General features: G+C 43.3%; 1 protein-coding gene across 8 annotated transcripts in view; it reads right to left on the bottom strand.

Moving 5' to 3' along the window:
* LOC129695453 (paralemmin-2-like) overlaps positions 1 to 27,280 on the bottom strand; it is a 297,376-nt gene that overhangs the window by 113,650 nt on the left and 156,446 nt on the right. For 2 of the 8 annotated variants that reach the window (XM_055632426.1, XM_055632427.1), the window contains exon 8: positions 8,853 to 9,093. The exons of the other annotated variants lie outside the window; for them this stretch is intronic. In XM_055632426.1, coding sequence (XP_055488401.1) covers positions 8,995 to 9,093 — 99 coding nt within the window. In that variant the 3' untranslated portion in view covers positions 8,853 to 8,994. Of the gene's footprint in view, positions 1 to 8,852; positions 9,094 to 27,280 lie in introns of those variants that run through there. 8 annotated transcript variants of the gene reach the window in all.

Here is a 27,280-nt window from a genome sequence, read left to right as displayed (position 1 = left end):
TTATGCACGTCTTTCTTTATGGTTTATTGTCCTTTGGAGTATCAAGATGTGATGGCCCAGCCATTTCATACATTCCTGGTGAATTGCCAACAGAGCCCAGTTCATGACACAAACCGCCCTTCCCCCTCTTGTATCCATCTACACTTCAGGATGGCTTGGGACTGTCGCTAACATAACCAAGAATCATTCACATCCTAGTTATTCCCTATTCTCCCCTCTCCCATCGGGCAGAAGGTACAAAAGCATGAAAGCACGTACCACCATATTCAAGGACAGCTTCCATCCTGCTATTACAAGACTCTTGAACAGACCTCCTATAAGTTAAGATTCATTCCCTGTCCCCCAATCTACCTCATGGCAGCTCTTGCACTCTCCTTCGCCTGCACTTTCTCAGTACCCCCAACACCATAATCTGCACTCTGTTTCCTTCCTCTTTTTACACTACCGGCTGTTGTACTCATGTACAGTTTGATTGGATTCATGTATGATGGATGTTTTGTCTGGATAGCATGCAAACCACAGTTGTTCACTGTATCTCGATACACGCATTAGTAAACCAATAATGCAGCACAGTGGAGCAGTGGTTGATTTGCTGCCTTGGTCCCAAGACCCGGGTTTGATCCTGACTGTGGGTACTGTCTGTACGGAGTCCTTACGTTCTCCCTGTGACCTCCTGGTGCTCTGCTTTCCTCCCACTTTCAAAAGACATGCAGGTTTGTAGGCTAATTGGATTTTGTAAATTGTTTCCAGTGTGTACGATACAATTAGTGCCTGTTTCCTTGCTATATCTCTAAACTACACAATGCCAGTTAATGTTATTAGTTCACTCCTACCCTGCAGTACTCGATAGACCAAATGGCTCCCTTGGATGTTGTAATGATACATGAAAAACGTGCAAAAAGTTGACAACATGCACGAAACACAAACGCCAACAGCTGCTCTGAATCTCTTCTGAATCTGAATCGTGACTATTTCCCCAATGTACTCAGTTACACTCAAGAGCTCGTGTCATGATAGAACAGGAACCTGTTGTAATATCAGGTTAGAATATCCATATTATATCAAATCACAAGCACACAATCCTTTTACATAATTCTCCCGATGCTGCTGAGACACACCTCATTATGACCCAAAGCACAGAGGGCCCGAATTTCGAATTGTTGCCCCTCTTCTGCCATCTGGGAGATCAGTGAAGCAACATCTTACCTGGAGAAACAAGAGATTACGGATGCTGGATCTTGAAGAAAAAATAAATATTCCAGGATGCATTTATGGAGGCAGAGGAGAAGGTCAACACTGCAGAGGCAGGGTTTTGACACGCATTGTCGAACTTCTCTCTGCCTCCCTAGATGCTGCCTGGCCCGCTGACTTCCTCCAGCAGCTCGATTTCTGCTCTGACATTTCACTGGCACTTGGACCAGAGAGCTGTTACATATAAATTAAAATGTAGAACAAATCAGGACATTCACACTCTCTCAAGCCTGTTTCACTATTCAAGTAGATCATGTCCGATCAAATTCTATTTCCCCATCCTGGCTCCCACATCTTGTAATGCTCTTGCCCAACAGAAATGAGTCAGGTTCTAATTCACAATAGTCCATCCCTCCTTCCGACAGCCTAGGGAGTTTTGTTTTCATTAATTTGTGTGAAAACGCTCCCGGACATCACACCAGAGCACCCTAACTAATTTGCTTATGCGTTCCTGCCTGGAGGCAATAACAGGCATTCTCTATTTACCCTGTCGACTTCTTTCAATATTTTAATCATCTTAATTAGGTCAGCTATAGTCAAAAAGCATACGCCACAGAAACAGGCTCTGCAGCTCACTGATCCTGTGCTGATCATCAAACACCCATTTACACTAATCCATTTAATTCATAAGATCATGTCATTCGGCCCATCAGGTCTACTCAATCATGGCTGATCTACTCAATTCAACCATTCAAACATGGCTGATCTATCTCTCCCTCCTAACCCCATTCTCCTGCCTTCTCCCCATAACCTCTGACACCCGTATTCTTATTCTTCCACAGTCCTATCAATATTCCCCCCCTCGATTCTATTACTCACCTCACTAGGGTCAATTAACATACAGATCTGCACATCTTTGCAGTGTGGGAGAGACTGGAATGTCTGGAGGAATCCATTGTGGCAACAGGGAGAACATGCCAACTCCACCGAAATTCTATTCCCCCTAGACATTGATATTCTTCCTTAGATACAATTGCTAATACTTCATATTTTTAAAAACAATTTCTGTTTTTTGGATAATGGCAGTATCAGCAAGGCTGCCATTAATTGCCCATTGTGCATTACCCTTGAGAAGGTGACTCACATGTTGAACTGCTACAGATTTCCTGGTGAAGGTACTGTCACAATACTGTGGGGTTGTAAATTCTAAGATTTAGATCCACCAAAAATGACCTTTTAAGGTGAGAGGTGGAAAGATTTAATAGGAATCTGAAGGACAACTTTCTTTACAGAAAGGATGGTATGTGTATAGTATGGGCTACTGGAGGAGGTAGTTCAGGTAGGTATTATCACAATGTTTAAAAATAAAATGTAGACGTACATGAATAGGATCTCCCCCGTTGGATTGCAACCTTGTCATGGTTGGGGAGCTTGTATGTCTCAGTGACCCCTAGAGTTATGCCAGTGGGAGATTCGTCTCCTGTTAAGGTCTCCCATGCTGGACAGGTCGAAGGGTAGAGGTGAGACGAAGAGCGATCCACTGGTTCTCCGGGTTGGGGGTTGAGCACAGGGCTAACAACCCTCTCGTAAAACAAATATATTACAGAAACAGCAACTGAGGGATTCAACACTACTGGGCGTGATGGATCTGACCTGGGGTAGTATCCAGAAGCTAGCACAGAACAGACAGGAATGGAGGACCTTTATTGTTGCCCTACATGCCAGGGGGCATAATAGGCAGTAAGTAAGTACATGAATAGGATAGTTTTAGATAGAGGGATATAGGACGAGCGCAAGCAAATGGGACTAGCATAGGTGGGGGCATATTGATTGGCATGGGCAAGTTGGACCAAAGGGCCTGTTTCGATGCTGTATGACTCTATGAAGATGGAATAGCAATACATTTCCAATCAGGATGACATGTGACGGCAGGGTATCTGCAGGTGGCGGTGGTGTTAAAATGCCCTTGCAGACATGCTTTGTCTTGTTGGCACAGGCTGTGGGCCTGAGCACTAGTGTTGGAGTAGCATTGGCGAGTAACTGACATGGTCCGTGTTAGAACCTTTCTCAGTACAGACCAGTCTCAGAGAAGGTTATTTCCTACGATCCCCAACCATCCTTGCCACAATGCGGCATCACACCTCTAATAAACTTCCTGTGGAACAGCAGCTGATCTTCAGAAGTAATGGGAACCTAATCAACTGAGGACAACTGCACTCCGGATTTGGAGTTCAGTGCAAAACTATTACTACACTGAGTAAAGACAAAGTGCTGGAGGAATGCAGTGGATCATGCAGCATCTATGGAGGGAATGGACAGTTTTGGTTCAGGGCCATTTTTTAGACATACCCACTGCCTATTTAGCTAATACAACAGGAAGTATTTATTACCATCCTGCACCTATATTACCATCCTGCATCTGAGAACTCTGGGGGGTTATTATTTCATGTAACATTTCTGTTCACTTTATGGGGCACCATCACATACGCTGGGAGAGAAGGTTCCTGCAATTTAGTCCTCTAGGTTCCATGGGGTTGCATTTAAGACCACAATCTATGATGCATTGATGGTGCAGATAATGCAACCTCAAATCATTCAAAAAAAAAACTGAAATCCAAGATATTCCAGTGGTTTCCGTGTTTATGCTGGCTTCGCAAGTCTAAAATGTGCCAGAGTTTTAACTTGTGGCTTAACATTTTTTTTTAGGTATTCATCTGCCGGGAATGTCCCCAGAACTGTGACAAATCATCGACATCTTTTGACAGATTTAAAATTCTCAGTCTTATGTTCATATCCCTCCTTGGCATCTCTCCCTTCATTTCTAAAATCCTCTCCACTCATGATAAGTCTCTGCTTCTCAATTTCTGGTCACTTGTAGATCCCATTGCTCCACCACTGGTCAGCATTATCCCTCTGCAACTTAATTGTCTATAGCTCTCGTCTCCCCTCGCTTCCCTTTTCCCTGCCCAGTCTGAAGAAGGGTCTCAACCTGAAACGTCACCCATTACCTTCTATCCAGAGATGCTGCCTATCCCGCTGAGTTACTCCAGCTTTTTGTGTCTTTATTCCCTTGTTGAACCTTTCCACCCTACTGTTCTCCTGTGAGAGGAATGCAGAAACTACCTCTTTGACTGGGAGTTTAATCCCCTCATGTACAGCTCCAACACCCAGGAAGATCTTCTCCTTTCTAAAGCGGAATTCAGCAATTTACCCTACATCCCAGGACAAAACCACACAGGTAAGAGCCCAAGCCCTACCTATCACATGGTCATGTGACAACCGTTCACAAAGATCCAACGAAACACTTTGAGACAATGGTGTTAAGGGCATTACATAAATGAAAGGCATTGAAGGGCAAATAACTCATCAGTTGCATTTCAAGTTGGCAAGCCTCCAATATTAGGCAATCCTGAAATTAAAACAAAAATCCTGTAGCATTCAAGCTGGAGCTGCCCACTCAAAACTGGACACAAGATGTATATTTTAAAATTCAAAATGAGCAGGGATACTTAGGATTAAGGAACCAAGGTGGTTGGATAGGGTTATGGTTAGGATCTATTTGAGGGGCTGATTGGCCTTCGGAGTGATACAGCACAACTGACTGCAATGTTGAGAGCATCTTTGTCATCCTAATAGATGAGGCAGAACCTTCAATAATCAACGCTCTGGATTGCAGATATTAATGAAGAAGATATTGATGTATCGGTCCAATAATTCAGCAGGCACCTAATCTTCCCAGGACAGAACTCAGCAATTTCCTTCAAGATAGACACAAAATGCTGGAGTAACAGCGGGATACACAGAGAGTGGTGAATCTGTGGAATTCTCTGCCACAGAAGGTAGTTGAGGCCAGTTCGTTGGCTATATTTAAGAGGGAGTTAGATGTGGTCCTTGTGGCTAAAGGGATCAGGGGGTATGGAGAGAAGGCAGAGATGGGATACTGAGTTGGATGATCAGCCATGATCATATTGAATGGCGGTGCAGGCTCGAAGGACCGAATGGCCTACTCCTGCGCCTATTTTCTATGTTTCTATCTCTGGAGAGAAGGAATGGGTGACGTTTCGGGTCGAGAACCTTCTTCAGACCTGAAACATCATCTATTCCTTCTCTCCAGAGAGGCTGCCTATCCTGCTGTTACTCCAGCATTTTGTATCCATCTTCAAGGAAATTGCTGAGTTCTCCTCTAGGAAGGTGAAGTGCCGGCTGAATTATTGGATCGATACATCAGTATCTTCTTCATTTTGTGTCTATCTTCGGTCTAAACCAGCATCTGCTGTTCCTTCCTACACACTCAGCAATTTCCTTGGTTCCCAAGACAGAAGCACTCAGATAGAGCCCAGGCTCAACCTCCCTCTGTACAACCCTTGGATCACTGCGTTTCTTCTGTACGGCTGATGTTCTATGCTCCCAACATGCCTACAATCCTCTGGCTCAAACTCGTCAATTCCCTTGCTAAGCCTTTTTCCTCTGTGCAGCCGCTCATTACAACCTGCCTCTCTGACCACTCTCCTTCTTGTTTCCCCCTCTACATCTCACCTTGAGGCTCCAGGTCCTCTCTGTGTGAAAAGGCACCTGTGACACATTCCATACCCGTGTCAAAAATAGGCAATTTGACATTTTTTGTTGATCTCCTTAGAGCGAACAGCTGATCACAGTGTTCAAAATTACACCCAGTTTTGATAAAATAAATAAGGACACGAGGCAGATTTTGAGGGCAGGGAGGCCAGCAACACAAGACGGCAGATTAAAAATTCAGTAGGGAGATGAGATTTGTCTCCCAGCCAAACGCAGTGAGCTGTCATGATATGGACTGCTCTGCCTCAGAGAATGATGGAAGCAGGTTCAACTGCCCCCTTCAAAAGGAAATCAGGCAGTTGAGAGGGAGGAATTTACTGAGCATCTGGTGAGGGAGGTTGCATGGATATTCCAGGGAGTCAGCCCAATGACACAGACAATGAATGATACGGACCTCCGACCCTGTGTGCACAAGTACACACACACACACACACACACAACCACACACACAACCACACACACACACACACACACACACACACACACACACACACACACAACCACACACATTTTTGTTACGGCCAGACTCTTAAATTAACCCCACCATTTAATTTTCTCTGGGGTGTCCAGTATCAGACCCCACTGCAAACTATACCGCGAACATCTTGTAAATGAAACACCAACGCGGTTCTGATGGTTTATATCTCCCACCCCTTCAAGTCCACTGTTCAATGGTTCCCTCTCTTCGCCCAATCCCCCCGCGCCCCCTGCCTGCTCATATTTAATGCCCACTTGCCTGCCTATGATGAGGGTCTGGCTGAAGCGTGTGGCAGGCAGGCTCTTGCTGGGACGCGGAGCTCAGCGGCCGGGACCAGTGCAGCAGCGCTCCTCCACAAACCGATAGCCAACTGCAGTGGGGGTGGGGTTGGAGTTGGGGACACTCTGCAGACTGCGAATCGCTTTAGTGTTTAGATGCAGATTGCAAACCTGCCTTCCTCGGCACTTGCGACACAGTCAAGCTTCCCCTTTGTATTATTTTCTTTTTGTAACCCTCCCATCCTTCCTTTCCCATCTAAAGTGGTCCCGCACACCTACCTTACTGGGTCCGGCAACTTTTGTCCCAGCGCCGGCGAGACCACCCAGAGACGGAGCAGCGAGCTGTTCGCAGTGAAGTTGGTGAAATATCCAGGACGGGTTCAGTTGTTGTGGCTGAATGATAGCGCTGAATGACCAGTTCTCTCCACCTAGTGGGTGTATATTCCTCTCTCTAAATAATGAATGAAGCCAGGCAACGTGTGCCCGAGAGTTTCCCCTCCCTCCCTCCCTCTCTCTGGCTGACTGTACACCTACCAGTACAAAGCAGGATGGGTGGGGAATAAGGGGGAGAGCAGCCTTCAACATCCAGCGTCGGCAACCGAGTCGCTGCTATTCAGTCACTAAACATTTCTAGCGAGTGTCTGGTGGGTGGGGGGGAACATGGGGAAAGCCCTGGTCCAATCAAAACTGGGCCCAATTATTTCAAAAAAACAAGTCATGCTTTAGGAATTTGTTAAATCCTCTCTATTTCATGGTTAGCCCTTCCTCCCCTTAATGCATGGATGGCCGTTCAAACTCTGGCGCCTCATCGAAGCTTTAAAGGCAGCACAGAGTTAACAGCGCCGACCCGAGCCCCCTCCACCTCACTCATTCGTATTTGTGGGAAACACCGGGTTACATGGCTTCCCCCAAATACATCAAACCATTGTATTATTAACCACTGCAAGTCGCACCATCTCATCGCCCTGAGGGGGGGATCTTGCCTCCGATTGTTTTCATGGATTTTTTTAGCGATTGCCTTATACCAATGACTTCTATTTTGGAGATTCTTTCTCAGGTAGAACCATCTTTTCCATTTCTAACAAACCTGAGAATCATTGCATGAAGATAGACACAAAAAGCCGGAGTAACTCAGCGGGTCAGACAGCATCTCTGGAGAAAAATGAATAGGTGGCGTTTCGGATCGAGACCCTTCTTCAATAAGTTACTCCAGCTTATTATGTCGATCTTCGGTTTAAACCAGCACCTGCAGTTTCTTCCTAATCATTGTAAGGACATCCATCTTGTCACCAGTCCGAAGAGGGTCTCGATCCGAAATGTCACCTGTTTATTTTCTCCAGAGATGCTGCCTGTCCCGCTGAGTTACTCCAACATTTTGTGTCTATCTTTTGTGTAAACCAGCACCTGCAGTACACACCAAACCACCTCTCTCGCCTCGCCACAAACCTTGTTACAAGACTTCCACCTACCCCAATCTTTCAAAGAGACGGGTTAGGGGCAAGGTGCAGAAGATGAACATCTGCTGGGTGACCTTTTTCTGCTGAGTTCACATTTTTTAAAGTTATTATCCTGTCCCCGTGGTTTCCAGGTTACACTGAAGCGTTTTCACGCCTTTCCAAATGCGACAACGTCGACACTATTTATCTCCTCCTGTACACATTGCGAGGCATTCACGCATACCTGGTCGAGACGAGTAGAAATATGCGCGATTTCGCCTCTCAGGTCAATGCTTGTGAGAATTCTGTGAGCCCGTTTCATCATCTAACCATACCAGCTTAACCTTCAATTCCTTTTGCTCTTTAGTCTGTTTAGTCAGCCCCCTTAGATCCATCTGTTATCTTTATCAGCGCTTCCTTGACGAACAGGGTCATGAAACATTTATCAACATTTGCCTTGGGGTGGTTAGTTTGTGAACAATCCCGTTCAACGCGAGCTAACGCCTCCTGTGGGACTTAGTGGAGGAGTCAACGGTGAGGGCAATTCGTTCTGCAGGCGGATAAATAGTGAAGTTCAAAGCATCTTTTTTTTTGTCCTTATATCAGTCAATTAAAGAATTGCACGGATTTCTCTTCAGTGGAAGAAAAAAAAAATGTTGGTTAAGCTCCCATAGGATGTTGCATTTTGCACCAGTGAATGTTTGGAATTAGGTCATGAAAAAGCATGCCCCTCACGTGTGCTCTATAAATCGGATTTTTCCCCCTGATTTATTTATAAGATCTCTTCATCTGGCTTTCCCCTAAAGGCACAAAGTCTTTCCATTCAGTAGCAAATTCAGACTGCAACAGAATCACACACCATATATGGACAGCAGATTTCCCATTCATTAAGAACATTATAAAGCAGATGGGTTGTTACAACAGCGATGCCATTACAGCCCCTATTATTGAAGGTAGATGTTCATTTAAAATTCATCAACTGGATTTATTATTTATTTATTTATTAATGTGTCTGTATCATTCGTCATAGTCTTTTTCATTTCCAGGTCCAGTAAATAAACCATCGTATCCGCCTGCCAAGTTCAAGGGGAGGAAAAAGCAAAGTGCTGGAGAAACTCAGCTGGCCAGGGAACATCTGTGGAAGGAAAGGGATAGACAACATTTTGGATTAGGATTTCTTCAGACTGAAGGATTTGGACCTGAAACATTGTCTGTCCATTTACCTCCACAGATGTTGCAGAGCCTACCGATTTCCTCCAGCACTTTGTGTTTTGCTGAAGGTTCCAGCATCTGCAGTCTCTCGTGTCTCTCGGGGGTGGAGACCTACCTACGAAATTAATGTCAGGAGTTTCTCTGCACAATTTGCAGTACTGTACATGATTACTTCTGTTAAGAAGCCAATACAGTTGCAATGTCCATTTTTCATTGATTTAGCATGGAAAAAGTTTGGGGAGTGGCTACAGGATTCCTGTAGAATGCTTCTATCCTCTGGGTGGATGGCAAACCATGCTGTCTAACAATGTCTCGCATGTTCATCACAACTCTGAGCCATTTTTCTGAAGTGGTGTTTGGGAAAATAACAGCCTTGAGATACAATTCATGCCAATGAGCTTTCCCAAGTTTACAAATTGTACCCAGATTTTCACTGTTCCTTTTGCTGTAAACTGTATACACATCCAGTTTATTTTATACCGTATTCACTGGTTTACATTGTTTGCATCACGTTTTATATGGTTGATTATGCAAGGGTTAATATTACTCTGGAGATAATGTTCAGTTTGGTAACATTTTGTGGATAACTCCCCATGTGCTTGTGATAAAAGGCAATCTCTCCATTCTTCTTAGCCCGCCTGTTGCTTTGGTCCCTTTTTACAACCATCCTCCTCCAATGCCTCTGTCATCCAACTAGATGGTGTTGTATTCATTGGCTTCCCTTCTCATCATGCAATCAAAGCAGGGGAATGGTGAACCTTCTCTTCCTGCATCCACACAATTTCCTCTGGCATTCCACCGAGGATCCTTTCATGGTCCCGTACTATCTATCACCTTCATGCATCCCCATGTTATCAGAAAATATGGTGCTAGTTTTAACATTTACAGTTGTAACATCCAGCTGCACCCCACCATCAACTCTCTTGGCATCTCCACGATTTGTAATTTATCAGTCAGTTTATCCAACATTTAGCTCTGGATGAGCAGAAATTTCATCCAGATTAGTATTGAGAAGACCATAGCTGTCATCATAGTCACCTTCACAAATTGCATTCCAAGCCACCAAGTCTGGAGAAGTGTCCCGACCCAAAATGTCACCTTTCCATGCTCTCCAGAGATGCTGCCAGACCCACTGAGTTAGCCCAGCACTTTGTATCCTTTTTAATGTCATCCCTTTCCCTGGCACCTGCTTGAGAGGCCACCAAACCCTTCACAATCTTGATATTGCATTTGACCCAGTTTAATTTTTGAAGTCCCATTCACACCATCACATGTTTTTCAACTTCCACTTTTGTAACATTGACCAAAGCATTCTGGTTTCAACTCTTCTGTTGCTAAAATCCTCACCATCCCCTTGAAAAGGAAGGAGAAGAAGAGAGAGTTTGGGAAGAAAATTTAAGAGCTTGAGGCTAATATGTAATGAATTTTCTTTCGTCTCAGATTATTTCTGTGAAGGTCTTTGGTATGTTTTTGTTCTGTTAGACGTATTTTATAAATTAAATAAAGCTAAAAAATGCTTGGTATACTTAAGTCAAGTCAAGTCAAGTTTATTTGTCACATACACATACGAGATGTGCCGTGAAATGAAAAGTGAAATGAAAAGTCAGGCGGCATCAGTGGGAAGAGAAACAGAGTATCATGTAAAATTATGTGGCATAGATATGATATACTACATCATACTTATATCATTGTGTCTATGTTTGGTTTAAACCAGCATCTGCCGTTCCTTCCTACACATACAGCATTTTCTTTTGTTAGTTCAGATTTTCATCACCCGCAGTATAGTTGCATTTCTAAATAAATTGATCACCTTGTTTATGGATTATGTTAGGTCTGTTGAACATAATCAATTATTTTGTTACGCTGCAGGTTGGTTATATTTCTAGTTTTATCGTGTCACCTGTTTTGTAGTTCACAGTTTTATTTGTGAATTATGCACAGTTTTACTTTGACCCAGAATTTATTTGATGTTCTAGTTTCACCAGCCCCACTATTTCCATTTGTGTAGTTTCCCAGTTGTACACTGCGGCAATTTGCCTGCAGCCTTTGCTTCATTTATAGCAGTCTTCAATGCTTGTCTAAAGCTATTATGCTACAGGATCAATGCTTCAAACATTTGCTACCCCGGGAATGGGCCGTGGGTGTCAGCTCCATCTGATGTCATGAATATTTCATAAAAAGAACCTTTTGGCAGGAGACCATTGAATAAATAACATTAATTTTATTTTCTTTGGGAGATGTTCTGCTCAAACATATTACGGTGCCACATCGTTAACTAATTCAAATTTGAGTTTATATTTTCAAGTTAGCACTATGCTATGGACTAGTGCAAAAGTGGCACTTGTGCAGGTGTTTGTAAACCCCAGCACTTCTGTTTCATAACTAGTTTACCAAATAATCAACATGAACGACAGGACTCCTGCAGTTCTTGAGATAATCGCAGGATAAGAGATAACCGCAGGATTAGAAATAACCTCAGGGTATCTCAAAACACTTTCCGATCAATTAGACACTTTATGAAATGTAAGAATTACAGCAGAAATATGGAATGTCAGCTATGAGATAAAAAATTGCATCACTTATCTTTTGAATGCTTTTGAATTTTAATTGGCCAGGACACCATGAATTAACTTACCTGCATTGGTATCGCTGAATGTTTTATGTCATCGGAAAGTAGGTACTCTGTTTATGCAGCATTTCCTGAGCACTGAACTTGAACAATAGCTTATATTTGCACATCCAAGTTCCAGACCTGAACAAACAACATTCTGATTCAAAGATGTAAATACCACATGGTGACTCACATGCCATATATTTATAAAAGGTGCTGTTGTAAAAGATTTTTCAGAATTTTGTGTAAACATTTGAATTAAATAGCCATTGACTTCTTCAAAAAGTGCCTTGGAAATTTTGGCTCGCAACCTTTTAACGCGGAGGTGCAGATTAGGTCAGGTAATGGTTGAACAAAATGTAAAGTATGCCCAAAGTTCATGCACTGTCTCTTGAAAAGACAAGACTGAGATAAAAAAAATAAAGAAGGGATTGAATGGTGAAACATATGAGGAGTCCAAATTTAGGGATTCAACCATATAATAAGAGAGAATTGAAAATGGTTTAAATCTGGTGTCAACACACTTTCATTTTCAGTTTTAATGGAGGAAGGGCAGTCAGGAGACTTGTCCATTGCTTACTGCTGTTAAGAAAATTGTATGCTTCCATTTGTAAAGAACTTTAGTTTTAGTGCATCTAAGGTGTGGTTCTCAAGTCCAAGGAAGCACGGTAAGTAAAAGCAGATGAGAAGTACTCACTACATTAGGTTCTTATTGTACTTGTGGGTGAACAGTAGTAGGAGCATTTCTTGCAGGTCCAACCACCAAATGTATCTCAAGCTCTGTGATAATCAACTCCATTTAGCTTGATGATTGCAAACCAACCAGTACAACCAGCTTGACCACTCATTTCCATCCACCGTCTTGTCACCTTAATAGTCAATCTGATCCCCAGTCACTATCTCAAGAGCCCTGTGATCTCCCCCTATTGATTCTTCTCCCTCCTCTCTTGAAACACAGGACACAGAGTGACCCCACAATTGCATTTTGATCTAAGCTTCCTACTCAGCACTCTGTCCTGGGACAAGCCTAGTTCTCAAGTAGGCATCATCACTATGCCAATGCATTCCCTCTGTCAAGTAAGATATTCACATGGAGTTACAAGAAACAGCAGATGCTGCCTGATCCGTTGAGTAACTCCCGCATTTTGAGTTCTATGCAAGATTGGTGCAGCATCTCTGGAGGACATGGGTAGGTGACATCTCTGGACTGGACTGACTGACTGACGGGAGAGAAAGCTGGAAAAGATGTTGAGGTGGGACAAAGCCTGGCAAGTGATAGGTGGATACAGGTGAAGGGGTTTTTTTTGATAGGTAGACGGGTGGACAAAGGTGTTCACATATCCAGGTTTTAATCCTTAACTCCTCTCTTCTGCTTGCAGGAATATTTCAGAATATATCATTAACAATTCAAACAGGGAATCCTGGAGTTATGAGCGTAAGGAAACCATTCCCTAAAGCTGCGATGGATTAGAATTAAATAGGCACATTTAACGAGAAGCTGGATAAATATGTCCGGAGAATATGTCCAGGAATACAGCTTATGTTGATAGTAGAGATAAAATTATTGGGATGTGTGGAACATAAATGCCAGCTGAAGACTTATTAGGCCAAGCGGTCGTTTTCTGTGCAATAAATTCCATGCAAATTTCTCCCACAAGTTGCCAGACATGTAGTGCTTTCGAAAGAACCCTTTAGTTTGTTCCATGATATTTGTCTACATGAGGCAAGCTGTTGTTAATGGCACCTGTTTCTTGGTGGTTGAGGAATGTTGTGAATATGTGATTATGTGCCTGCAGCAAAGTTGCACTGTAGAAAGGACGGGAGATTATTTGTCAGCATTTGCCGTCCAAGTCCCTATTTGTCTTTGATAAGGTGCTGGCAACAACTGCTTGATGACCAAAACTGTGTAGAGGCCTGATCATGTCAAAGCAGCTTATCTCTTTCCCCAAACAGTGTTACTTTATTTGACAATAATTGGTAGTAATGACATTAATCTTTTAAATGATTAATTATTATTTTCTTAAAAATGATTAAACTTGTTGAACATTAGGGTCCAGAATATTGAGGCTCTGTTTCCGGCCTCCGAATGACCTGTACGATAGATTTACCTCCTTGTTATCTGAAACCTTGCCACGCTAGATAACAGGTCACCTGAAATGAATTTTAGTTTTGAGATAGAGATACAGGGTGGAAAAAGGCCATTCGGCCCACCGGATCTGCGCCGACCAGTGATGCCCGCACATTAACACCATCCTACTCCCACTGGGGACAATTTGTACATTTACCAAGCCAATTAACCTACAAGCCTGTACGTCTTTGGAGTGTGGGAGGAAACTGAAGATCACGGAGAAAATTCACGCAGGTCATGGGGAGAACGTACAAACTCCATGCAGACAACACCCATAGATACGGGATCTCCGGTGCTGCATTAGCTGAAAGGCAGTAACTCTACCGCTATGCATCGGTGACCACCCAGTTACTTGCCCAGTAATTGTCCAGTTACTTCCCCCCCAAACTGGCTTCTAAACCAGCATTTTCATTAATTGAGCTTCTCGTTTTTCTTTGTTTTAGAGATACAGCATGGAAACAGGCCCATTGGCCCACCAAGTCTGTGCCAACCAATGATCGCCCCATACAATAGTTCTATCCTACACACTAGGAACAATTTACAGAAGGCAATTAACCTACAAACCTGCACGTCTTTGGGATGTGGGAGGAAACCGGAACACCGGTAGAAAACCCATGCGGTCAATAGGAGAACGGACAAACTCTGTACAGACAACACCTGTAGTCAGAATCAAATTCATGTCTCTGGCGCTGTATGGCTGCATCTCTACTGCCATGCCACTGTGTTGCTATGGCTACTGAGAAATGATGCTGGCTATGTGCATTGACCAGCTTCATTTTACTGCAGTTGATCTTGCCGGGTGGCATCCAAACCTCTTCATTCTAAGATTGGAGGATTCCAAAGATTCAGGTCACATTGTCCCAGTATCAAGTTATGGGTATAACAGGGCAGCAACACCACATACTGGAATTGGGACACAGAAACTTCATTCCAAATGGACTTGGTCCAGAGACTTGAACACAAAAACTTAGTACAGCACAACACAGTCCACACCACAGTCCACACCACAGAAGACGTGCGGCACTACTAGATGTAGTATCCTTTGGATGAGATGCCAGACCAAGTCCCAGTCTGCTCCCCTGTTGGATGTTATTTCAAAGAAGAGCAGGGGAGCTAAACCCATCTCATAACTGATATTTATCTCTCAATGAACAGCATTAAAATATTTAATTGAATGCTATCGTGTTTGCCATATCTGGGAGTTTTGCTGTGCATAAATTAAATGTTTCCTACTTTAGAACTTTGACAACACTTCAGAAGTTCATCAATGGTTATAATGCGTTTATCGTCCAACTGAAAAGTTCAAGTCCATGTTTATTGTCATGTGTCCCTAATAGGGCAATGAAATTCTTGCTTTGCTTCAGCACACAGAAGGACCAAAAGCACAACAATTTAATTCTAGAGTAGTACAGGGAGTTCTTCTTGAATAGTACAAGTGTCAGAGGTTACGGGGAGAAGGCAGGAGAATGGGGTTGAGAGAAAAAGATTGATCAGAATGGCAGAGTAGACTTGATGAGCCAAATTGCCTAATTCTGCCCCTATCACTTAAGAACTTATGGGAGCGTTTTGGAATAACTCGGCAGGTCAAGCAGCACTGTGGAGAGAATGGATAGACTATGCTTTGGGTTGGGACTCCTCTTCACTGCTCCCCATACTTTCTAGTTGGAAAACAGGTATATTTGTCAATAAAGTAAAGTCAATTGTTTTCTAATAACTTGCATCCATGTACCATCTATGATGTATCTTGAGGCATTTTAGGGGTTTAAGGGCACTCCATAAATATAAGCTAAATTTGTTATGTAATCAAATGCATCGACCCATTTCAGCACAGATTAATTCAATCAGCAACAAAAGAGATGTAGCAAAGGAAAGATAGAAAAGTGGCTAAAAGACAGAAAGAGAAAAAGAAAAGACTGCACATATATAAGAATCTCAGAATGTTGTAAAGCAATTTACTGGTGTAATCTTGGGTGAAATTTGGGAAAAATGGGTATTATAATTTTGGCAATGTTTATTGAGTGACATCGTTAGCCACTGGAAGAATTTGCTGAGATCTCAACATCTACCTAAAGCAGAAGAGCAGGGAGAATGGGTCTCCATTTGACATCTCAGCCAAATGGGGTACCACTTTTGATCAATTGCCTGGCAGACGCACGTGGAAGGTTTGATTGGACTCATTGAGCAATCTTCTCGAGAGTAGTGATTGAATTTGTTCTGTTTGTTACAGCATCAGTTCACCACAAAATGGTTGGACAATTTAGATCACAGCATCTATTGTTTGGACACTACAACAGCTGAAGTGGTCACCAAATGTTGGCATCTGTTGAGTGTGAGGTGGAAGATATCAATGCTCGATGCAGGAACTATTTTCTCGAGATTGTTAGTAGCAGAGTGATGAAGATGTGGTGCCTTGAATGGCTTCTGATGCAGTTGGGATGTATTGAAGAAGCATTCCTTGACCGTGCCCGCATCTGCAAGGTCTCTTTACTTCCTGCAGTGCTGAATCCAGGCTCACGAGGCTTCATTCCTCACACTGGTTTTCACAGCCATTTCCTCCCACTGTCTTTGCAGAGTCTTGAGAGCCTCGAGACCATCTGTACTTCCCATCCCTCCCTACCTCCTGCTCTGAGGCCTTCTTTGGTGCATTGAAGAACAGTGCAGTCTTATCTCTCCCATGTTGTGCATTTTTCAATGGGTGTGGGTCAGAATAAATTCGGTCACCTGTCAGAACCCGCTGCAACAACAAGGGAACTTTCCCTTTAAAAGATGCAGAGTAGTTTTAAGACGCATGGAATAGCTTTAAGGAGTGTGAACCACTCACAATCTATCTATAAGAAGTGTGAACCACTCACAATGTTGATTCCCCTGCTGAGCTGAGAAGCCATTGTGCAGCATAGCTTGTGATGCCCGCATGCAGCATTCATGTGAATAAGTAGGCAGCGTTCAGCCAGTGTGCTACCTTCGTGGGAAGCAACAGGTCAGGGTTAATGGAGAAACAAGGAACTGCAGATGCTGGTCTACAAAGAAAAAGATGCAAAGTGCTGGACTAACTTAGCGGGTCAGGCAGCATCTCTGGAAAGCATGAATAGGCAACATTTCAGGTTGGGACCCTTCGTCAGACCCTGCATCTGTATCTAGGGAACATCGTCCAATTAAGATGCACTTGTTCCTGGGTCACATGAGTGCAAAGTGATTTTAACTTAGATAAAGGGTTATTGTGGAGCCCATCTCTGAGCTTGATTAAGGGATTCATATTTTCATTCATAGATAGCCAGTGTGATCGGATTTTGCCGGAAGGCAGATTTGACATGGTAGTTGATTGTAAAACAGGGATATCAGATTTCAAATACCGATGGTATCCTAACAGTTAAGGAGAAATTTTTCATGAGCATGGTGGATGCATGAGATGTCATTTTCAAAGAGCTAGCACTGACCTGAGGGCTTGAATGCCCTGCGATGATTCTAACATTAGTATGAGAGATGGGAGACTTCTTCAAAGGTTGTGCGTGTCTGGATTTAACTGGGCATGTAATGTCTGTAATCTTGGCCTCGTAACCTCCCACCTCTATACTTTTATTCCCTTCCTGCTGTGTCGCTCATGTCTCTTTTATTATATTCTTTGACCTTCATAGTTGTAACATTAGATGCTAAAATTGTGCTCCATATCTCTTCACTTCACCAGTTCCAGTAAAACATGAAAATTGTGCTCTTAGTTGGGACAAAGTCTTGAAGTTTGGATCTAGAGTTAAAATTGACTTCAAATATGAAAGCATAAAACAAGGTGAATGGGCACAGGTGTAATTTTGATGGAAAGGCTTGTGCTTATAAATTTATATCCATTTGAAAATATACTGTTATTAGTTTCAATCATTAGGTCAGTTTAGTATCAAAGTGTGATTGCAATGACTCCTAATATTTTTGTCTCAATTGACATTGCCTGTCAAATTCTTCCATGTGGATCAACTGGATCTAATGTTGGTGCAACTATAATCTCTGGTCAGAAGGTTCTGGAAGACCTGCAATACTGAGAAACTGCTGAATAAATTGAAGTTCTACCGGCTCTCCTATGTGCTATTTTGAAGAATCTGGCATCCTAGCCAGTACTTATCTCCCAATCATTGATAGGAAACATTTATGGTTGAAAGAAAAGGTTTAGAAGGATATGAGCCAACCATGGGAAGGTGGGACTCGTGTAGATGGGACATCTTGGGCCCATTGGGCCGAAGGGCCTGGTTTTGTGCTGTATGACTCCATGACGCTATTTGATCATTATCATGCTGTGCACAATGGATACGATGAGATGTGGACCAAACGCGGGCAGGTGGGACATGTTGGCTAGTGTGGGCAAGTAGGGCCGAAGGGCCTGTTTCTGCACTGTATCACTCTATGTCTCTGACTGTAATTAGCACAGTGGCACTGCAGTAGATTGTTGCGCCAGGGACCCGGGTTCGATCCTGACCAACGGGTGCTGTCTGTATTGATTTGCATGTTCTCCCTGTGACTGCATGGCTTTACTCCAGGTGCACCAGTTTTCTCCCATCTCCCAAAGAAGTGCAGGTTTGTAGGTTAATTGTCTCCTGTAAATTGCCCCTAGTGTGCAGGAAAGAGCTAGTGTACAGGTAACTGTTGGTCGGCGTGGACTTGGTGGTTCGAAGGACCTGTTTCCACGCTGTATCTCCAAACTAAACTAAACATCAGAGTTATTTAAATTATCTTTTGAAACGCGGTCCAATACTCTCTTTTCAACTGGTACCTGAGAGAGCTGGCAGTGTTCCATTATAATAATAGAGACAGCACTCCCCCAGTATTGCTTCAGAGTGCCGAAGCTTTGAATGCCGAACGTTCTGACTCAGAGATGTGAATGCCATCAACTAAAACTCAGCTGAGAAACATGAAACAACTTGGCAGACAATGTTAGACAAAATGATTTGGAGCATTCTGGAAGGGATGCGAAAACTGCTGAAGAAATGCAAGTTATTTTCTATACTTACGGGCAGGGTATTGAGTCCAGGTGTTTCAGGTGTCATGTAACAGCTGTACAAGACATTGGTGTGACTGCACCTGGTGTTCTGTGTGCAGTTCTGCTTGCAACACTGTAGGAAGGATGTGATTAAACTGGGGAGGGTGCAGAAAAGATTAACAAGGATGATGCTGGAGCTTGAGGGCTTCTGTTGTAAAGAGAGGCTAGATAGACTGGGATTATTTTCCTTGGGGTGAAGGAGGCCGAGGGGTGACATTATAATAGATTATAAATTCATGAAATGTATAAATGTATAACGGTGAATGGAGTCTTGTTCCCAGGGCAATGGAGTCAAAAACCAGAGGTTTAAGGTGAGAGGGGAAAGATTTAAAAGTGTGCTGAGGGGCAAGTTTTTAAACACAGGGTATATGGAATGATTTGCCAAATTAAGTGGTAGAGCCAGCCACAATTACAATGAGATGTTTAACAATGATAAGATGTTTGGGCAGGTTCATGGATAGGAAAGGTTCAGAGGGTTATGGGCAAGCAAATGGGACTAGCTTAGGAAGGCATGGATAAGTTGGGCTAAAGAGCCTATTCTGTGCTGTTTAACTATGACTCTCCATAAAGCAAAAGAACACTCAAATAATGACTCTCATTTCATTTGTATTGTCTTTAAAAGAGATTAATTCATATTCCGATTTATTTTATTTAAAAAAAAAGCTTTCTGCAGATGCTGGAAATGTGAATGATCATTTGTTAGATGATCAATGATCATGGTTAGAATGAGGTGTGAACAATGAGTTGCACTAATGCCTGTAGCCATTTTAATGCAAACCTTCCAGCTGTAACACTGCAGCTCCTTGCATCTGTAACATCTGGCTGCTCTTTCTATCATGTCTGGACCCCTCTGGCAGCAAAGCAAAGAGCAGCTGCAGGAGGCTTTGCTCGGCAAAGCTTTGTACATGCACCTTGTCATTGTCTCTTGCTAGAACCCCAACTGGCTCAACCAATGTCTTTAAACATACAGCTGGCCTGGTGATTTCTGTGCCCTGGCTTTCTTAATAGCCCTGCAAGCAGGTGCACAGAGATCTGGACAGACTTAAGGGCAGAGAAACCAACACTAGAAACAAAAGAGCTCCGCGTGGAGGATTAGGGAAATGTGTGTCACAAGGTAAGGAAGGGCATTAAGGATATGAGCCATGCAAAAATACAAAGGTCAAAGGACTATGGAAGCAAGGCAGGGTTATGGGGTGAACATGCAAATCAGCTGATCTCTGAGTGCTGGAGCAGCATTGAGTGGCTGGATAGAAACATAGAAATTAGGTGCAGGAGTAGGCCATTCGGCCCTTCGAGCCTGCACCGCCATTCAATATGATCATGGCTGATCATCCAACTCAGTATCCCGTACCTGCCTTCTCTCCATACCCCCTGATCCCCTTAGCCACAAGGGCCACATCTAACTCCCTCTTAAATATAGCCAATGAAACTGGCCTCAACTACCCTCTGTGGCAGAGAGTTCCAGAGATTCACCACTCTCTGTGTGAAAAAAGTTCTTCTCATCTCGGTTTTAAAGGATTTCCCCTTTACCCTTAAGCTGTGACCCCTTGTCCTGGACTTCCCCAACATCGGGAACAATCTTCCTGCATCTAGCCTGTCCAACCCCTTAAGAATTTTGTAAGTTTCTATAAGATCCCCTCTCAATCTCCTAAATTCTAGAGAGTATAAACCAGTCTTTCTTTCTTCATAAGACAGTCCTGACATCCCAGGAATCAGTCTGGTGAACCGTCTCTGCACTCCCTCTATGGCAATAATGTCCTTCCTCAGATTTGGAGACCAAAACTGTACGCAATACTCCAAGTGTGGTCTCACCAAGACCCTGTACAACTGCAGTAGAACCTCTCTGCTCCTATACTCAAATCCTTTTGCAATGAAAGCTAACATACCATTCGCTTTCTTTACTGCCTGCTGCACCTGCATGCCTACCTTCAATGACTGGTGTACCATGACACCCAGGTCTCGCTGCATCTCCCCCTTTCCCAATCGGCCACCATTTAGATAATAGTCTGCTTTCCTGTTTTTGCCACCAAAATGGATAACCTCACATTTATCCACATTATACTGCATCTGCCAAACATTTGCCCACTCACCCAGCCTATCCAAGTCACCCTGCAGTCTCCTAGCATCCTCCTCACAGCTAACACTGCCCCCCAGCTTAGTATCATCCGCAAACTTGGAGATATTGCCTTCAATTCCCTCATCCAGATCATTAATATATATTGTAAATAGCTGGGTCCCAGTACTGAGCCTTGGGGTACCCCACTAGTCACTGCCTGCCATTGTGAAAAGGACCCGTTTACTCCTACTCTTTGCTTCCTGTTTGCCAGCCAGTTCTCTATCCACATCAATACTGCACCCCCAATGCCTTGTGCTTTAAGTTTGTATACTAATCTCTTATGTGGGACCTTGTCGAAAGCCTTCTGGAAGTCCAGATACACCACATCCACTGGTTCTCCCCTATCAACGCTACTAGTTACATCCTCGAAAAATTCTATAAGATTCGTCAGACATCATTTACCTTTCGTAAATCCATGCTGACTTTGTCCAATGATTTCACCACTTTCCAAATGTGCTGCTATCCCATCTTTAATAACTGACTCTAGCAGTTTCCCCACTACCGATGTTAGACTAACTGGTCTGTAATTCCCCATTTTCTCTCTCCCTCCCTTCTTAAAAAGTGGGGTTACGTTTGCTACCCGCCAATCTTCAGGAATAACTCCAGAATCTAAAGAGTTTTGAAAGATTATTACTAATGCATCCACTATTTCTGGAGCTACTTCCTTAAGTACTCTGGGATGCAGCCTATCTGGCCCTGGGGATTTATCGGCCTTTAATCCATTCAGTTTACCCAACACCACTTCCCGGCTAACCTGGATTTCACTCAATTCCTCCAACTCCTTTGACCCGCGGTCCCCTGCTATTTCCGGCAAATTATGTATGTCTTCCTTAGTGAAGACGGAACCAAAGTAGTTATTCAATTGGCAAAGCCATATCCTTGTTCCCCATGATCAACTCACCTGTTTCTGACTGCAATGGAGCTACATTTGTTTTAACTAATCTCTTTCTTTTCACATATCTATAAAAACTTTTGCAGTCAGTTTTTGTTCCCTGCCAGTTTTCTTTCATAATCTATTTTTCCTTTCCTAATTAAGCCCTTTGTCCTCCTCTGCTGGTCTTTGAATTTCTCCCAGTCCTCCGGTATGCTGCTTTTTCTGGCTAATTTGTACGCATCATCCTTCGCTTTGATACTATCCCTGATTTCCCTTGTTATCCATGGATGTACTACCTTCCCTGATTTATTCTTTTGCCAAACTGGGATGAACAATTTTTGTAGTTCATCCATGCAGTCTTTAAATGTCTTCCATTGCATATCCACCGTCAACCCTTTTAGAATTAATTGCCAGTCAATCTTGGCCAATTCACGTCTCATACCCTCAAAGTTACCTTTCTTTAAGTTCAGAACCATTGTTTCTGAATTAACAATGTCACTCTCCGGCAGATTCCAGTTCCGAGTTTTGTATTGCTGCCCAGCTGCCACTCTACCGATACCTACATCTGATGTTGAAGTGTGTCACGTTAGATCGTGAAAAAATCTTTTGTCACATTGAATACTTTGCCACTTTATAAAATGTTTTTGACTGCATTTTGAGGAATTAATGTCCTAAATTGTGATATCTCAATGCGCTCATATTTAAGAAAACTAGGAAAGATAATGCAGAGTATTATTGAGCTGTTGGCTTGCCCTGCACTTGGGAAAAGGCTGGGATCCATAATAAACAATGTGAAATCAAGGCATTTACAATATAATGATTAAGCAGATTCAATGTGGATTAATGAAAGCAAATCAGGTTTGTATAATGTATTGTGTAGGAAGGAACTGCAGATGCTGGTTTAAACCAAAGACAGACACAAAAAGCTGGAGTGAATCAGTGGGTCAGGCAGCATCTCTGGAGATACTCCAAATTTTTGTGTCTATCTTTGTATAATGTATTGACATTCATTAAAGATGGCCAGCAGATTATAGATAGCATGTATTTGTATTTGTGGCAGACTCTGGGTTGGGACCACACGGATGTTTCCTGGGCAAACTCAGAGCACACGGCATATGGGGTTTGTTACGAGTATGGTTAGCCGAGATGAAACAATGGATTGGCTGGCTGTAACAAGTGGGGTACACAGGGATCAGTGCTTGGGCTACAATTATTCATAATCTATATCAACAATTTGTAAAACGGATTAAAATATAACACCTGCAGGTTTGCTGATTACACAACACTAAGTGGGCATGTGATCAGTGATGAAGATGCAGATGGGCTCCAAGAAGTGTTAGTGGGCAATAGATGAGGCTAGAGGAGGTGACTGTGAACCTCTGTCTCACCTGGAAGGACTGCTGGGGTCCCTGGATGGAGACGAGGGAGGAGGTATAGGGACAGGTGTTACATCTCCTGGGGATGCTGGGCAGGGTGTGGTTTGGGTGGGAGGGACGAGTGAACGAAGGAGTTGCAGAGGGAGCGGCCTCTGCGGAAGTCAGAAAGACGTGTAGTTGTGTGTTGAAATTAGTTGGGTCTCTGTTCAAGAAAGAAACAGAGGGCCTTGAGACCTTCTTGGTGGGGGATGGAGGTGTCGAAAGACTATGTCAATGCTAAAGATGAGTGAATGGGAGCTTAGAAACTGAAAGTTATTAAAGAATTGAAGGGCATGTGAGGTGTTTCGGATGTAGGTTGGAAAGGATTGGACTAAGGGTGAGGGGCCAGAATCACAGTAAGTGGCAGTGAGGCAGGCACAGGCAGAAACAATGGGCCCGCCAGGGCAATTCTGTTGGTGGTTTTTGGGGAGATGGTAGAAGTGGGCTGTGTGGGGCTGGGGAACAATATGATTGGAGTGGTGGAGGGCAGATCACCAGAGATGATGAGATCAGTCTGCGATATGATGGCCTGAGGTTCATCTGTAGGCTCATGGAAAAGGGGTAGGTATGAGGAGGTGTCTGAGAGCTGGCGCCTGATCTCAGCTCTGCACAGGTCAGACTACCATGGCACCTCCATTGTCAGTGAAGTGCGCAGAGGGCCATGCGTTCAGAGGGGAGATTGGAGTGGGTAAAGGGAGTAGTCAAGACAGTTGGTCATGTTGACAGTTAGAAATAAAAAGTTTTCGTTTGCTCATCCGTTCATTCATTCATCATCGTTGAAAACATTAGCAACGTAGTGGTGCTGGTTTCCAACGGGAAGGGTGACGGACGCACCACACATCTCTGCCCTCCAGTTCCTGCGGACTTCTGCCGCTGGAAGTATACATTTTGGTGTGTGTGCTTTATCATCATTCCTTACCATGCTATGTACGACAGTGATCGCAACTTCTACTGAAGTGTGGATGGCTGTTGGCTGGCTAGAAGCCCATCTGCCCTTTGACAGATCTTGTTTTTGGTCCTGCTGGGAAACCAGGTGGGGGAGGTGGTTTAATCGCCGACTATCCGACCATGGAGCAAGTAGCCTGGGATTACATGGTACCCGTGGCGGGGGGGGGGGGGGGAACTCCCCCAGACCTGACCTGAAATATCCTTGCTAATTCTCATATTCATTCCCCTGTTAGCCTGAACGGAAACCTCTGAGACTATTTTCTCATATCTCCCTAGCTGCTTCCATGTGGCACCTGCAACCTCTGGGAACTGCAAAACCTTGGGTGGCACAGCAAAGTCTAGAGGTTTCCGTTCAGGTTTCCTAAGTGGGACAGGGGCATTTTATGTGTACAAGGGCGGCACATTGGCGCAACAGTAGCATTGCTGCCTTATAGCGCTAGAGTCCCGGGTTCGATCCTACTATGGGTGCTGTATGTACAGAATTTGTACGTTCTCCCCGTGACCTGTGTGGGCTTTCTCTGAGAACTATGGTGTCCTTCCACACTCCATAGGAATACAGGTTTGTAGGTTAATTGGCTTGGTAATATTGTAAATTGTCCCTGGTGTGTGTAGGATACTGTTAGTGTGCAGGGATCGCTGGTTGGCACGGAGTCGTTGGGCCGAAGGTCCTGTTTACTGTTTCTCTAAACTAAACTGAACTAAACCATTGCTAGTGCTTGTGGCAGAGGTGAAAGATCAACACTGGGCAGCAGGAGTTTCACCGCTTGCAAGAGCAAGGGCAGGCAATGTGAGGAATCCCACCTCCTGCAAGTTCCCCTTCAAATCACACATCATCTTGATCTGAAAAGGCATCATTATTCCATTGTGTTGCTGGAACGTTTAACTCACGAGCGCCGTGTGAGTGTCTTCACTATGTGACCAAGAGTGCTTCAAGAAGGTGGATCATCATTCATTTCTCAATAGGCAATAAGTGAAGCTCACCTCCAGGGAGTTACTTTTTAAAATGTAAACTATTATCCATGTACAAATAGCAATGAAATCATAACTGCAGAGATATTAATGCTTTAGGTAGCAAAATAGACAACAATCTAATTGGACATACATTTAGCATAAGTAAAATGCAGAATGTTTTTAATTCACACTCACTGTCTAATCAAAACTCAATTAACATGATGCACTATTCGGTTTTATCCGTTGCATAGATATCTGGAGAAACAGCTTTATCTAAGAACGAGAATCCAGTTCGACCTATTTTGCACTGCATTACTGATGTGATGGTATTTTTAGCATCCCAGAGGTTTCCTATTGCTTATCTCAAGTACATTGGATTGCATATTATTCCTGAATTCCATTAGCTTCTGCTGGCTGCTCTTTGGAGATTAAGAGGCCAAGCTGTGATTTACTTTGAACGAACAATATGCTTCCATGCTCAAGTCAGATGGCAACCGTGGTCCAGATTCATGAGTCTAGGATCATCTGCACATTTCACCGGATTAATCAGCAAATGGCCTATTATTGAATTAAAACCGAATGATTTTACATCAGAACATGGGATCGGAAGTGGGCTATTTAACTTATTAAGTGAAACCATAGCTGATCTACATCCCAACTGTATGCTGTATGCAAATAGGCTACACTTTTACAAGTAAACGCAAAACACTTTGGGACTTCCTTCACATTTCAACTGTTATTCTTACAACACATTCAGTCCATTGACTTTATGCAGGTTCTGAGATTGCCAATAACCTCCCTGCAACCTATTTCGCTCCTATGCTTGTAAACTCCACCTTGATTCTCCTATCTTACACCACCCCTATGGGTAGGTTACAGTGTCCAATTAACCTACCAACTAAAATGTCCTCAGGATGAGGAAGGAAATTAGGGTATCCAGGGAAAACCCACAATGATCGCTGAGGGAGAATGAGTGAACTTCACACTGACAGCAGTGGAGGTCAGGGTCCAACATGGAACGCTGGAGCTGAGGCAGCAGCACTAGATCCTGCATTCAGCTCAGGTGGTGAAAGAAGGAATGTAAATGTTGTATCAATTAATGAATGATGAATGAATGTATAGTTTCTCCAGTCCATTGACTGTACAGTATAGATGATATATTTCTAATTGTGCCTTAATGCCATTATCTACTAACACAGCTCCCATATTCCTTAATGCCTCTGTTTAACAAAAAAACAATATCAAACTAATTTTCTAAGTTAGTAATTGCCCTAGCATGAAGGGCCATTCAAGCTAGTCCCAAATTTCCGCCATCCTCTTGTGTAGAAATGTGTTTGAACTCCACTCCTGTAATGCCTGGTCCGAATGCTGAGACTATGCCCCCTCGCCCTATACGCCCCAGTGAGCAGACATTGTTTTTCCCCACCGATCCTATCTGTCTTCTATACAATCTTGATAACTTCAATCATTCTTTAACCATTTGAATTCCATGGATACAACTCTCCATCGCATTATCTCTCCATGTAGTTTAATCCTTGGAGCCTAGGTATATTTGTGGTAAATCTAAATTGCACTCTCTCCAGGACTGCCATATCCTTCCTGAGTTGTGGCACCCAGACTGCTCACACGGCTCAGTACTTAATAGTAAATTAATTGTTTTATTAAGTTCCAGTAACATTTCAGAGATTTGAGGGGAAGGGTAGCTCACCAAGAGGCCATTCATTCCATTTTGCCATCCTTGAGAAGCTATATCCAGTTAGTTGCTCCTTTTTTACAAAGTATTTTCTTATTCAATCACTTTTTGAAAGTTACCATTGAATCTACTTCCACCACCCTCAAAGCAGCGAATTCCGTTGTATTGCAACGGAGTAAAATAATTTTCCTAATTTTCCATCCAACTCTTGAACATTTGCCAATTATTTTTTGATCTGTCTTTTGATTTCTGATCCTCCTGCCAGCAAGGAATAGTTTCCCCCTAGTTACCCAATCACAACAAGTCATAACTTTGAGTAACTTTATTAAATCTTCCGTCAGCCTTTTCTGCACT

The sequence above is a fragment of the Leucoraja erinacea genome, chromosome 3 (genome assembly GCF_028641065.1).
Source record: "Leucoraja erinacea ecotype New England chromosome 3, Leri_hhj_1, whole genome shotgun sequence".
In the NCBI taxonomy this organism is placed as follows: Eukaryota; Metazoa; Chordata; class Chondrichthyes; order Rajiformes; family Rajidae; genus Leucoraja; species Leucoraja erinaceus.
This window is presented reverse-complemented; position numbering and strand designations above follow the sequence as displayed.